Genomic DNA, 15521 nt, shown 5'->3' on the forward strand with positions numbered 1-15521 from the left:
AATCAAATGTATGGTTTGAATCTTATAAAATCTTACATTCTATATTACATCAAATTCATATTTTTCAACTACAGTCATTTATTTTTAAAATACTATTTTTTTCGGCTGGATTTTTTTCTATATATGCATACTGCTCTATTTCTCTTCAATTACTCCAATGGGCGTATGACATTTGCGCCGATTTTGAAAATTTTCTTTCTTTCATTTGAGCCGATTTCATTTTTTCATTTGCGCCGATTTTATGTTTACTCCTAATTAGATTTACAGGTAAGTTAATACTTGTACATGTACTGTACTATACCATTGGTAAACCTGGTTATAAATGTTCTTCATTTATGTTTAATTTAATTTTGATTCATATTGTTCTGGAACTTCGTTGTAAGACGATGGACATAGTGCACACTGAAACGAACCGAGGAGTCAATTCTTTAATCATATCGAGGGCCATACATACACATGTATCGGAAGGTCAGTGTCCTAAAACATAACATCATATCTTACTAATTTACCATAAAATCGTGTAAAGCCAGATTCACCACAGATTATATTGTCAAACACAGATCGAGCATTACCATGTGGAAGATGTTCGAAAGACAGAGGCTAAAGAACTATACGGGTACTGTCAAGAGAAAAGTCTGGAGGTGCATGTATCTTGTAGGCCTTCTTCCATCTCCCCGTGGTGAGCAGGGGACAACAGTTAATATACATGTTATGATTCAAAATTCATAACATTTTTACAAGTGGCTAATGAAAGAGGTATATATAATGATAAATGAAAAATAACACGACTTGGATAGAGAGTTCTCTCATTGGCACTCATAACAAATCTACTTATATCTATTCACCTGTAATTTACCTGTAAAAAAATTCGGCGCAAATGAAAAAAAAACCCGGCGCAAATGCAAAACGCCGACTCCAATGCAGCCAGACAGGTGTTGTTCCCACCGAAACAAAAAGCCATATTTTTTTTTTTTCATTTGACAGCTACGGTATACCCCAATTATCATATCATCACACTGACAGGGACCTTCAAATAAGCAAGGTATTCAAAAATAGTCATCCTTTCAAAATGTTTTGTTTTATTTTATCTCCGGGTGGAACTGTTATATCATTCATTACAACCTGTGTGCTTTATAAGATCAACAATTCTATTTGATTTATCATTGTTAAAAAATTCGGCGCAAATGAAATGCAGATCGGCGCAAATGCAAAACGCCGACTCCAATGCAGCCCGGTGTTGTTCCCACTTGTACAGTTGATATTAAGTTTTCTTTCATTGCTTTTTTTATATAGAAAAACATAATTTTCGAAATACTCATTGTTACTATTAAATTTAACCACGTCCCACCTTAATGTACTCACAATCACTGAACAATAAGAAAGAATTCTGTATATATATGTTATCCTCTAAACTCAATAGGTTATATATATAATGTATATGTCTCAATGTCATGAAAATCACGTGCTATTATCGTACACTACTCTGCTGTCGATTTATATGTATACTTTATTATGTTTTGACCTCTTGTACACGTTTGTGTCTGAGGAAATAAAATATGTTGTTGTTGTTGTTGTTGAAAACCATTATTGGTCCCTTTAACGAGACAGCAACCAAACGACATAATTAAACTATAGATATATACAGTCCAAATTATTCCTCCGGTATTAAATAAAGATACTTGAAATTTGTAAGAATATTTCAGGTTGATATTTAATTGTTTAATATCTTTTTTTTTGGTATTGAAATTAAAACAATTGATTAATCGAAGTGAATATCTATACTTTGGAAATCATTAAATTTGTAAGAATATTTAAAGTTGATATTTTGTTTTTTCTCATTCATGCACTGGTGTAATATTCTAGAGAATTGCTTTTTTGTATGAAAATTAAAACATTTGATATATAACGAAGTCAATATCCGTACTTGGGAAATCCGTATTTTGCTTTACAAAAAAAAAAACATAGTTTAAAATCAAACTTTGTAACTGTTGACTATAACCACGGATTTGTTTAGATTAATATATAAATCCTTGATATAACCAAGTCCGACTTTTGAAATTCAAGACCATACGTACTCATGTGATAATTCATTTCGAATTATATTTTTTTTTATATTTAAATGTGTCCGTTGTAAATGATGATTTAGAAAGTACTTTTCGGAGAAAAATGGCTAACCTTTTTAATAAATGAAAGGAAAATTGTACAGAAATATAGACATCTTTTTCTTTTTGTGTATTTAGGTTTGTGATTTAAAAAATAAAATCTGTTCCTTTCTCCAAGGTCCTTTAAAACATACTAATAGGCGATACCCTGTAAAGGGAATTTCTATTTCAATTCATTTGTCTTTAAACAGACACTCCTTCGATTAAATTCCAAATCTGATTGGTCAAATCCAAACTGTGGGCGGTCTTCCCGTTATCAGGTATATTATCATTGGTTTACACAGAAAGTTGAACGCCAATAGTAAACCAATGAACATGCAGAATACAAGTAACGATTTTTAAAATATATTTTCTTATATCAATGACCAGAGCTCTGATCAATGACTTAACTTAATCTATAACTCTGAATTTCTATTACAAAAACGACAATAGTTTCTTCTTTTTTCACGCAAATATACACGGTCCACTGCTTGCACTCAAATTCTCGTATTTGATTTGTTATATAATTAAAACAGGAACTTTCATAGATGTTTTAGTGAGCGTTTGTATGCATTCGATGGATAATTTATTGTTTTATCTTAAAGTCTTTGTTTTTATTAAAATATATTCAATATTTGAGAAGTTATTTAAGGTTTTATCAAATGAACATTTCATCTAAGTGTTAATTGTTAATAATTTTTTCATGTCCGTAGATATGGGTATTTTAACACCCTGAAGTACCCCAGTACACCCTGAGGCGAATTTATCCCCGGTCTTAGTCTGAATCCGGTGAGTTTTAGGGAAATACGCGTACAAAGTGTAACGTGAAAACAACGTTATAGTAGTCTCAGGTTAGATCGAAAGTGTACTCTTTGTACTTTGAATATTACTGAAGATGAAGTCCATTTTGTTTTACAATGTGAATGCTGTAGAGACTTAAGGAGGCATTTTATGAAACCTTATTATTATAGACGTCCATTGTCGTTCAAATTAGTGCAACTCCTCAGCACTGAAAATAAAAGATTTGCGTAATTTTTGTAAACTCTTGATTAATGCACTTAATCATAGGACCAAAATGTTATTGATCAATACTTGATATTTATTCGCTTCTCTGATGTAGTATGCCATGTTGTCATATTAAAAATGTATTTGTATTTATTGCACTGATAAGCTTAATGTCTGTGCTCAGAGTATTAAAGTTTTTAAAAGTTTTATAACTTTTTTATACTATCCTGGATTTGTAACAAACTTGGACAGAAGCTTGTTTATTATCAAAAGCTAGTATCTAGAAAGAAATTAAGTTAAAATTTTGTTCTTTATTTCCGTATTTTACATGTACTTATGAATGGACTTAGCTTTTCTTCTAGATACATTACATATCTGCAGTTAAAGTGTTTAAAACATTTATTAGATTCATAAACTATGCTGCTTTTTTACAAAACTTGGACAATCAAAAGTTAGTATAGAGAGGAATATCTTTATTATTTTTTTTCTCATTTTTGTTGAGGCTGCGATTAACATCAAAAGTAGGCGAGACACCAGGTTCAACGGAATCCTTACAAATTTAATATACAATAAGCACATTTTTTTTTTAATTCAATTTTTTTTTATTATTAAAGTTTCTGTTATAAAAGTCTGTTGGAAAACGTTCTATTAAACTTTTTTGTGTGTTGCATAATGTAAAAGGATAATTCTGAGGATAATTAGATTATTTAGATTTTTCTAACTGCATAAAATTAAAAAAAGTTTCAACTTTTATTAAATATGAAACAAACAATATTTCAAGCAACTTTTCCTACTTAAAAATGTTTTATTTTAGATTTTTCCTGATTTCACAACTTTTGAAATCATAAAAATGGTCACTTTAATTAAAAATAATAATTCAAGAGAAACAATTCCCTAATTGCATGTTGTTTAAATTGCAATAAAAACGCAGAGGTTTAATTTGTTTATTTAATATTTTTATCTAAATTCACATTTCGCCTTAATTTAATTCCCATCTGGCCTTAGTATATTTTTTACCTTTTTACCTGGAATTTCCAGTTAAGGTAAAATGAGAACACACCATAAAGAGTTGGATAGAATTATATGGGATTATTTATCCACGACCGACGATTTCATTCTTTACCAATTAGCGTGTTGATTAGTCGTTTTATCTTTAATAATTATTAAAAAGAGTCGTGTCACGGTGATTTGCGATGGTGATAAATTAAATAGTTTATTAAAGTCAAATAAACACATACATGTACAAGTTTACTCGGTAAACAAATACAGACGGTTTCATTTAAAAAACCAATTGAAAAATCTCCACAAAGTCGTAAAATTTTCCATTCAATTTTAATATTTCTTTTGAAAACGGTAAATGAAATTACAGATCAAATTTGAAACAAAATGTGGCTTTCTTATGGATCAAAACCCCCTTTTGATAGCGTTGTCCACTTTTGTCTACTACTAAACATTCTTATACTGAAGCAAGGTTCCGTTTGTAACGTAATTTATCGTTGAAAGTGTAGAAAAATCCGTCCGTTCGGAACAAATCTTAACTTGAGTACACAAGCCATTTTGCATACGGGCCCAGTGAGAAAGCCTTGAGGGAATATAAATAAAGTCTGAATAATGACTATACATGTATCTCCATATTAATCTCAGTTTCTATATTTCATCATAATTGAGTATTTTTCTAATAGACAAATTTAATTTGTTGGTTGCTTAGCGTGTTGTGGCAAAAGTCTCATGCGCAATCAGGACGGCAAGTCGTATTAGAAAAAAAGAAAAAGATTATGAAGTACTACGTTAGAAACGGTAAACGTCTAAACACCACCTAGGCCGCCTTGGTGCACTAAGCCCATGTTGGAACAGTCATATAAGCACCAAGGTCATTCAGTACGATCCCGAGTACGATACAGTTTTGAATAAAGAGCATATATTTAAATTTTGGTGTAAATATATTCAGAAATTAAAGACTTATTAACATTATACCTTTGTAATTTGGTTTGTGAGAATAAAGATATATATAGAAATGTAACTATATACCCGAGTTGAAATGACAAAGATTTAAGCAATGACAGGTCGCAGGACGGCCTTTAATGACGAGAAAATCCATATCGTCTAGTCATCTTTATGTATACTAGAACACACCCGCGAAATCGCGGGCATTCAGAGCGTAGTTTAAAGTATGTAAAGTGTTGTTGGAAGAATTTTGTAAAGTATATTGAATGACTTGAGAATTTCAGCAAAAGTATCATAAGTCATAGGTTATTGGGGTCAGGAAAATGTTTTTTTTATCCCTCCTCTATTTCCAATTTTTGGTTTTCTATCAATTTCAATATGAACATACATTTAATATGTTATGAACATTTAAGTAAGGAGCCTGTAATTCAGTGGTTGTCGTGTTACATATTTGTTTTTCGTTCATTTATGGAGAGTTGTCTCAACATGGCAATCATACCACATCTTCTGAATATTTTTAGTGCTTATCTGTATATTATGAACATTCATTACTATATACTGATATAGTTTATTTACTTTCAATTCTAAGTTTACTTATCGATCCATGGTGGACATTGATATAGTATACAGACTCTCTCTATTTAATAAACTCTTTGACCGCCGTGGATGATAGTAAACTTGAAAATGATAGCAGATAGAATTCTGAAAATACACTTTATTCTTTGTATATGTATGTTCAAAGTATACAGAAAAACGCAAACCGGAAGTCTAATCTGACTTAAAGTATGGGCTTTGTTCGCTGTTGAAGGTCGTACGGTGACCTATAGTTGTTAATTTCTGTGTCATATCAGTGGTCTCTTGTGAATAGTTGTCTCAACATGGCAACCATACCACATCTTCTTTTTTTTTGTAATCAATGAATTTTGTAAAAGATTTAATGACTGGAGAATTTCAGAACAGGTATCAAAAGTTCACATGAATATTTTTAGCGCTTATCTGTATATTATGAACATTCATTACTATATAATTTTACTTTCAATTCTAAGTTTACTAATTGATCCATGGTGGTCATTGAAATAGTATACAGACTCTCTCTATTTAATAAACTCTGTGACCGCCGTGGATAGTAAACTTCAAAATGATAGCAGTTAGAATTCTGAAAGTATACAGAAAAACGCAAACCGGAGGTATAATCTGACTTAAAATTTCGTCCAATGACGGGACAATATCCGGATGCCTTTTTTCTTGTTTTTCTCCCAAAATAAATCAATCTGAATAATCATATGAATGGATGACAAATGCAACTCTACACTGTACCTATAGGACACAGAGGCGTGTTGATTAATTTATTGTTGAAAGAAGAGAAGCGACACCCAAAATGAGGTCTTCTCGTTTAATAGTATAGATGCATTGGTTTTTTTTGTTCCAAAAGTTAAAAAAAAATAGAGAAAATATTGTCCTAACATGTAATGTAAATTTGACTGATAACAGTTTTTAAACGATTATATGTTCAAATGTTGTCAGCTGTTTACAAAGAACCTGCAAAATAACAAATTCTCTGTACTTTACCGAACTAAATATATTTAATCAGAGTCGGCAAAATAGCCACTGCCTTAATCATGATGATATAGAATTAAAAAATCTCTTATTTCCGAGCCTTTTTATACAAATAAGATGATGTGGTATGAAAACCAATGGGACAAATCTCCATTGAAGTCACAAGTCACAATTATAAAAGTAAACCATTTAATATCGGTCAAAGTACGGTTTTCAACACGGAGCCTTGGCTCACACCAAACACGGTACGTCTAAAAACTGCTAATTAAGGACGCCTTAGTCGGTGCATTACCTTAGTCAGAGACATATATACATGTGTATATATGTCTCTGCCTTATATAATTAGTGCACCAAGGACATATACAATGCCACTAAGGACTAGAAGGAGTGATGTTATATGTATTATTTTTCCATATTAAGATAGAGATTGATATTAAATGCATAAATTTCATAATCAAATTTTATAGAAAAATAATCATAAATAAAAGAGATATTCAACATTATTTAGGCACGTGCCAGTGTTTCTTTGATATTCCGAAAATTAGTGAACCGATTGACACGTTCCAAATAACAAAACAACTGATTAAACAATCATAATATTTTTATTTTAAATAATTAACAATTGTATAAAAAAAATGCTTAGATGTGTTCTTATTTAAAATGATTAAAAGAACAAATAATTTTGCTTTTGTTTTATTTCATTCCCGACAAAGTTATTTGCAATAGGTGCATGAATTTGGCCAGTTAAGAGTGTGGTCAGCTTGTTAAAATGTTTATGTAAGAGATATCAAGACAAAAGCCGTCTGTTTACAAAGACTTTTTTTTTTACCAAATTGTCTCTTTCAGATATTGTTTGAAATGATTTATGAAATAATGACTATGTGCTTTACTCATTGTTGAAGGCCGTACGGGGTCTTATGGTTATTAATTTCTATGTCATTGTGTCTCTAGGGAAGAGTTGTCCAATCGAAACCGTCCAATCATACCACATCTTCTTGTCTATGTTGCATGTAGTAAAAATTTATTATCATAGCGAACTCGTTTTTGTCCAGAAATATATTGCTCGAACGTGTTTTTCATATGATGATAAATTTGAAATGAACCATAGCAAAGGCAAAAGATATAAACTCTGTCCAAATACGTCCGTTTACATGTAAGTTCAGTTTGGTTACATGTAGTAAATATTTTTTTATCAAATGAGTTCGTTTGTGCCCTGAAATATATTGCTCAAACTTTTTCTTCATATTTTAAAAAATTTGAAAAGGGTCGCATAAGATAATCTCTGTCAAACCAGTTCATATATGAACTCAGTGTGGTTGCATGTAGTAAAGATTTATTATCTTATTGATTTCTTTTTGTCCAGTAATACATTGCTTAAAGTCTTCATATATGAAAATAAAATTTGAAAAGTGCACCACAAGAAACAAAATAAAGTGTTTCAGCTCCATACCTTTCTATTGTTCGAACACTTTATTTTGTTATCAAAATTTTTATATATTTCAGTCTTTTATTAATTTGAACAACAATTTAAAAACCCGACATTAGACATATTGCTCTGGTGACACATTTATAATTCATATGAAATAATTACAAAATACACTTGAGAAAATACTTCTTCATTCTGAAAAAAAAACCATGAATAAAATTTCAACAACAATTCATTTATTAGTATCCAACTTTACCAATCTTGTCGATTAAACACGATAGATATAGCAGGATTCCCGTGTAATCAGTTGACACGTGTCAAACGGGTCATTGATTTTCGTCATATCAAAGAAAAACAGGCACGTGTCTAAATAATGTTGAATATCTCGTTTATCTAAGATTATTTTTCTATAAAATTTGAAATTTATGTATTAGATATCAATATCTACTATAATATGAAAAGAAATTACATTTAATGACACCCCATCTAGTCCTTAGTGACATGTTATAAGTCCTTAGTGCACTAAGGACTAAGGACTCCTTAGCAGTGTTTAGACGCACCCCACCATACAGCCCACTTAAATTAAAGTTTAAAATATTTCACTTAAATTTCTTTAATATTTCGAATTTCTTATACATGTGTTAGAATAAAAACAATCATTTCAAATTTTTTTTATTAAAAGATTTTAAAATGTTTTAAATTTCTTTATCTCTTTTTAACCCCAAAATCTGCCATTTTCTCTTATTAAATAAAACTATTTTTGTTTGGCATTTAAGGTATAGCAAGGAGGTTATATTAGATATCATATCATAAACACCTCTACACTGCATTGCTACCAAAATTACACCTGAACTATATGACCCAGTCACTGATAACAATCACGTGACATATGCGATTTATCCAATAGCCCGAACTGTTCGCGGTAACAGCCCGGACCATCAGAGGGCCATGTCAAGTGGGTAATAAACATGTCGATTTTTTATAATTTTATCATTTTTTTCTGATATCCTGGGGATGCTAATTTTGTATCAAGCAGAGTGTTCACTCTCCTTCTTATATAACTTCCTTAGGTATAGGTAACACATAAAATGTTGGCATTTGAGAAAGACACCGATAAATATTATATAATAACCTTTCTTTATTTCTTGATTTCTTCATGGATCAGTGGTTTTATTACCTGTTAATTACTGGCACGTGCCGTCGGACAAAACCTTTGATGACAGAAAAAATCATATTACGACAAAACAACAAAATGTACTGACAAAAAATTCAGATATATTATCTTGAGGAAAAAATACATCCGATGGTATGTTTGTTTTATTCATAACACCATCCCATCACGGGCTTAGTGCAGTTTCAGGAGCTTAGTACACCAAGACGGCCTAGGTGGTGTTTAGACGCTCCCGGTTAGAAATTTCTCATTATTTGGTAAAAGGATATTTTTATTAGCTATTAAAATTGATACGAATCATATTTCTATATTTCTTCTGACAAAATTATATCTGTTCCTTTAAAATAACCCATAAATTTCAGATTAGATTATAAGAACATTGGAACTGAAGTCTCTGGAATAATTCATAAATATAAGGGCTTTTGAACTTATAAATATTGTATAATTTTATATATATATCATAGGCGGATCCAGCCCCCCCCCCCTTAGGAAAAGTTCTGAATCCGCCACTGTATATATGTAGGACTCGGAACCGCGATGGTACTCAGAACCGCGATGGTCACGCTGAAGTGCGATGGTCTACGTTGAAGTGCGATGGTTAAAACGCTGAAGTCCGATGGTAACATTGTGACGTTAACTTGTTGGTATTTACGCTGAAGTCCGATGGTGGATACGCTGTAGTGCGATGGCCAACTTAAGACTTTGAGTAAAAGCAAAATGCACATGGGCTGTTGTAATAAAATAACACCATTAATATTTGGCTGCTAGCCTCTTATTTTGAAGATGTTACAAATGTATAACTTCTGTTTACATCAAACCAAAGACTTTAATTTTTGTTTTAATCTAATTTTCCAAGTCTCCAATTTTTATTTTTTATTTTTAAATTGCCCACATAAAATTATGTGACGCTTACCGTAAGATAAATTAAGATTAATATTTAGATTACTATACTGTATTTATCATACAAAGAGTCTGCGGCATAATTCAGAATAATGGTTAGCCCATTTGGTGACCAAGTTCATCTTTCAGCCGCTTTGCTGCCTAAAATGTTTTAACATATTTTTTTAACCTCAACATGTAATGCTTAAAACTGTTCGGGACTTGAATTGTTTGTTTCTTTCTTATTTCCTTACTTTTCTTTGTTAGCATGAAACCTTCATCTACAAAACCCTATTCTCCTGCATGCGAATCCATGTTGTATTTTGAAAACGTCATATTATTCAAACGTCATACACAAAACCATCGCACTTCAGCGTGACCATCGCACTTCAGCGTCCCCATCGCACCTCCGAGTCCTACATATATAGACTAATATAATAGCAGGATTGATTCTTCTTATGGTTTCTTGTATACTAGTATTTGTCAACTATGAGGAATCCTATTAAAAGAAATGACTCAGTACATATTAGATTCCAATTCTATTCTGTTTGGTTTTCTCAAATGAATATATCAATATTTTACCGAGATTATATATAATGTGTATATATGCATATTGTGTAACCTTTTGATTAAAACTATATTCATGCCGTAAATCTAGTTTTTTTTTTATTAACTGTTAAGGAGGTATCTCAGCATTAAAAAGACGGGAAAAAAACAACATTGGAGCAGGTGTTCATGTATATAAAAGAAATACTGATAGCGATTAGGATAATAAAGTTCTTTTTGCATGATCCTCAAAAATGAATATCTGCCTTCTGAGTGGATACCATAAAGTCTTAAGTGATGGGTTGAAGCAAATTCAATACCTCATTGATAGTTGAACTGTTCAAATTTTCCCGCAATTTTTGGAAAACCTTCTTCAGATATTTATCAATCAAAAACGCAAGTAACGTGGGTACAAATGTCTGCGACAGTTTAATTTTCAATTTTAAAGTCCGATATCGGCAAGATAAAATCCGAAAACCCACGAGCTACTATGCGAGAATCTTTTTCTCTAATGATTAAAACATAAATAAAATGTTGTTAAGCGAAATCTCCTTCGGTAACCTTCCACATTCCACAAACTTGTCAATTTTATTAATTAAGATTTGGCAAAGTTGATTCATTCGGTGAACTGGTAAAGGTTATGACCCTTAAACGTCTCTTACAAAGATAAAAAGTGCATGAAATATTGCAAACTACTTTACAAAAAGATTTTATTGGAATAAACCCCTTAAAAAGCATCAAATGTATCCGAAAATCACGAGTTATATTTAGAACTGTGCATACTTCTTCCCACCGTTTACCGTGGGCATTGTATGTCCACGGCTGTCCTCGGTATAGGGTGGACACCACACCCACGACTGTCCTCTGTATAGGGTGGACAATACGCCCACGGAAGTCCACGGCATAGGGTGGGCACCATGCCCACGGTGGACAACGGCCGTGGACAGAGAGTGGACGGCATTGGTTTGTCCACCGTGGGCAAGTGGAAATGACAAAGTCCACCTGGACTGTAGTGTAGCTATGGCATTGACATAGTGGTAGCAACAGATAGCAAATCTGACTTGATGCACTGAATAAGTAAATATAAGGGTTGTTAGACAAATAAAAAAAAGACTGCTGAACATATGTATATGAGAGGATCAAACCAGAGAAGTCTGCGTTGTTAACACATGTATCTATAAAGATAAAACCAGAGAAATCTGCAGAGCTTCCCTTTATGTGTTTTTTTTTAGATCCCTTTTTGTCATTAGACTCCTTTATTTTAAAGATATTTATGCATTCAATTGTCCCAGCCTGTCAAAAGCTTTCGATATGAGTGTACCTGATGAAGGTAAATACGGAAAAACAGAATTTTTTTTACAGTGATATTTTCATTGAAAATGACAAGATGTGTGAAATTGAAAACAAAGCTCTCATTACATCAAAAACATTGAACAAGTTCACCAAATCCAGTATTTTGAATGGTTGAGGTCTGAGTACGATAATCTTGCTCTAAATCTTTATGACTGCAAGGTCAGTTAAATGCCCATTCGAACCAATTAAACCCTCAATTATTATGACATAACTTAAAGATAATTCTCTTATCTAAAAAAAAAGACCAAATAAACATGATAAATGTATTAAATAACAAATGCTGATGTATATTTTTTTAATAGCTGTTAAAATATGGCTGGAGTATGTACAGTTCTCCATTGGTGGAATGGCATCACAGGATGGTGTGATCAAGATCAGGGAAGTGTTTGAAAAAGCTTTGTCATCTGCTGGTTTACATGTTGCACAGGGATCCAGTTTATGGGAGGCTTACAGAGAGTTTGAAAATGCCATCTTAATGGGCGTTATGGTAATTTAAGTTATCTCCCTTTAAACGCATTTGTCTCAAAAACAATTTCAGTTTTTTATTGCTAGTGTAAATGCATATGTAATAAGAGGCGAAACTGGTCTGTCTAAAGTATATTGTATTAAGGAAACAAATTGGTGACACGCCACATAGTTTCTTCTTTTGGAACAACGTGAATAAAAAAATATCTGTCTGCCTCTGCACTTCAACAAAATTTGTCTTAATACTCAACATAGATACAAATTTTAGTCTGCCTTTGAACAAAAACAGTACAAAGTCAATTAAGATTTCTAATATAAATACAATTTTAATTTAAATTTACATATAAAGGGAAAAGTAGGAAGTCGATTTTAATGAATAACATTTTTTACTTTCAGCCTGCCCCAGGACAAGTAGGAAGTCGATTTTAATGAATAACATTTTTTACTTTCAGCCTGCCCCAGGACAAGTAGCTACTAAACAGCAGGAAGATGATTTTGATGTACAGCATAAAAGAATAATGGCTTTGTTTAAAAGGCAATTGTCAGTTCCATTAAATGGTATGTATATCTGTTGATGTACAACATTAAAGAAAATACAATAATGAGAAAGTTACCTAACAATTTAAGTATACCACAAGCTTTATCAATTTGATGAGTAAAGAAGATGTATCTATAATATAAAAGAAAAAGACCGATTTCATTGAGGTGCATCTCCTCTGAAACCATACAAAGTCGGAAATATTTGAGATAAGACTTATAAATATAGTGTTTTGTGCTTCCTAAATTTGTCTTTGAAACATTCTTTTTTTCCACAGAAAATAACCAAATTTGGAGTCTGTTATCGTTCCCTGTCTTATAAGCATTTGTGCAGGCTCAGTCAATGAACTACCTGCAAAATTTAAAAATTCTTTGTTTCAACACTTGTCCATTGTACCGTGAATTAGCAGGCATCTTCTAGTTTATAATAAATGTATGAAACATATTTTAATGAGACAGCACCTCAATGACGACACATGACAACCAAAAGACATTTATGTAACAACACACAATCTTACAAGACAGGTGACTTTACAATATGTCAAGGTCAAAATCATCAGAGTCAAGGAGAAAAAAAGTAATAAGATACTAAGACTATCAAATGACTGGTATTACTGACAAGGTTCTTGGCTAGTCACACACATAAATATGTATCTGGGTTACTTTTCTTATTTGTAGGTCTCAACCCTACCTCTTTGATATCAGTTTGCTTCATTTTGAAAATTTTTAAATTGACCTTGACATTCAAATTCTGACTCGACTGAATGTCACAATTGTTTGTTTTAGATATGGAAGAGAGTTTTACAGAGTATAAAGAGTGGCTTCAGGGTGAAATAGATAGTCAAATTAAACAACAGTTCCATAAAGCTCTTGAATACTACAAGAAAATACAACCTTATGAAAAAGATTTGGTAGGTGGCATGGTAAAACTATGAAAAAAGAACCTTTTAAAATAAGATTTGGTAGGTGGCAAGGTAAAGCAGGATATTTTTTTTTGTTTTTGTAACAAAGTTCAGAAAAGAATACAGTGGTGTTTATGGTTTGCCATTAGTTTTTAAATTTTTGCTGCATGCTGCAAATTTAACCTCATATTTCACAAGGTCATTCACTGTTTCAGTTTTACAAGTGATTTCATGGTTCAAACCCTCAAACCCTCAAAATAGAAATAAAGTGCTATTATTGGTTGAATCTGAATTGATTATGAGGTTTTTATCCAATCATGTGTTGATTATGCTTCTGAAACCATTACCCATGATGCATTAGATTATGAAATGGTGAATTGTTAACTTCCTTGTTATTTGGTTAATTAACAATTATCCTAACAACATTGAATATATTTGAATCATTCTAAATTGGTTCCTAGAGTGGCTATCTTTGTTCTTCTAACTAATTTATGTATCATTTGTGTTGTAGTTAACCAAGGAAGATAAGAAAGAGGTGTACACATCCTACATAGATTATGAAGTATCACACGGTACTGCAGCCAGAGTTATATGTCTGTATGAAAGATCTGTCCAAGAAAACTGTCTAGAACCAGAGGTCTGGATTAATTATACGCAGTACTTGGTGAGTATAATATTTCTAAGGGATACATGTTTCGTGTTGCCTTATATTGTCCAGCAGTTGCTACACTTAGGGATTACTTCATTTGTTGTTGTTGTGTCACACTTTGTTTATCTGCAGTACAGAATCCTACCAAAATTGCACAGACCTGGTTATGAAGGAGGGTTTGGATGGGGTTAAATGATTAAAAAATAATGCCCTTAAAAAAATAAAGATTAGGGAAAAAAGGGGTTAATTTTTTTAAGATTAGAGAAAAAGGGGTTAATTTTTTAAAGATTATAGAAAAAAGGGGTGGAAATTAAATGTTTACAGAATAACACAATACAGAAATCAATGAGCTGAAATGTAAACTTCATCATATGGAAAATGAATGTAATCAACATAAATCTACCATAAGTGGAAATTAACAACCACCTAGTCAATATCCACAGATGAATACTCAATTCACTCCATTTCCAAGATGTCAGAATGGGAACTCAAATCAACAAACTCAACAACCACTAAACCATCCACATACACCTGGGCTACAGTGGACAAGACCTCCAATATGGACTAAACCACCACAATACCAAGCACCTATTGGACAGGATAGACCACAGAATGAGAACTTTCCTCAACAGGCACTAAACAATCCACAGATACCTGGTGTACAATATACAAGACCTGCAATGTGGACTAGACCACAACCCTATCAAACACCTATGGGATTGGTATTCGCCCCATATGCTCCTCATGTGCAACAACAAAAAACACACATAAGCTATGATACAAGGCCTAAAAATGTTCAACCACCTCGCCAAAGAGTAAATACCGAAACACAAGGACAAAAACGGTCCAGAATGCAAAGAAATCATCAAAAACTGGCGAAAACCACTAACACTAACAGTGAACAAGTTTACAAACAACAAACTCTCCATCAAGTGCAAGAAAATCA

General features: G+C 32.1%; 1 protein-coding gene across 1 annotated transcript in view; it reads left to right on the top strand.

Moving 5' to 3' along the window:
• Positions 1-15521, top strand: part of LOC143076374 (spliceosome associated factor 3, U4/U6 recycling protein-like) — a 74592-nt gene that overhangs the window by 34878 nt on the left and 24193 nt on the right. The window contains exons 4-7 of the mRNA XM_076252110.1: positions 12325-12509; positions 12940-13045; positions 13811-13935; positions 14438-14590. Of these exons, the coding sequence (XP_076108225.1) occupies positions 12325-12509; positions 12940-13045; positions 13811-13935; positions 14438-14590 (569 nt within the window). The remainder of the gene's footprint in view (positions 1-12324; positions 12510-12939; positions 13046-13810; positions 13936-14437; positions 14591-15521) is intronic.

The sequence above is a fragment of the Mytilus galloprovincialis genome, chromosome 5, assembly GCF_965363235.1.
Source record: "Mytilus galloprovincialis chromosome 5, xbMytGall1.hap1.1, whole genome shotgun sequence".
Classification (NCBI taxonomy): Eukaryota; Metazoa; Mollusca; class Bivalvia; order Mytilida; family Mytilidae; genus Mytilus; species Mytilus galloprovincialis.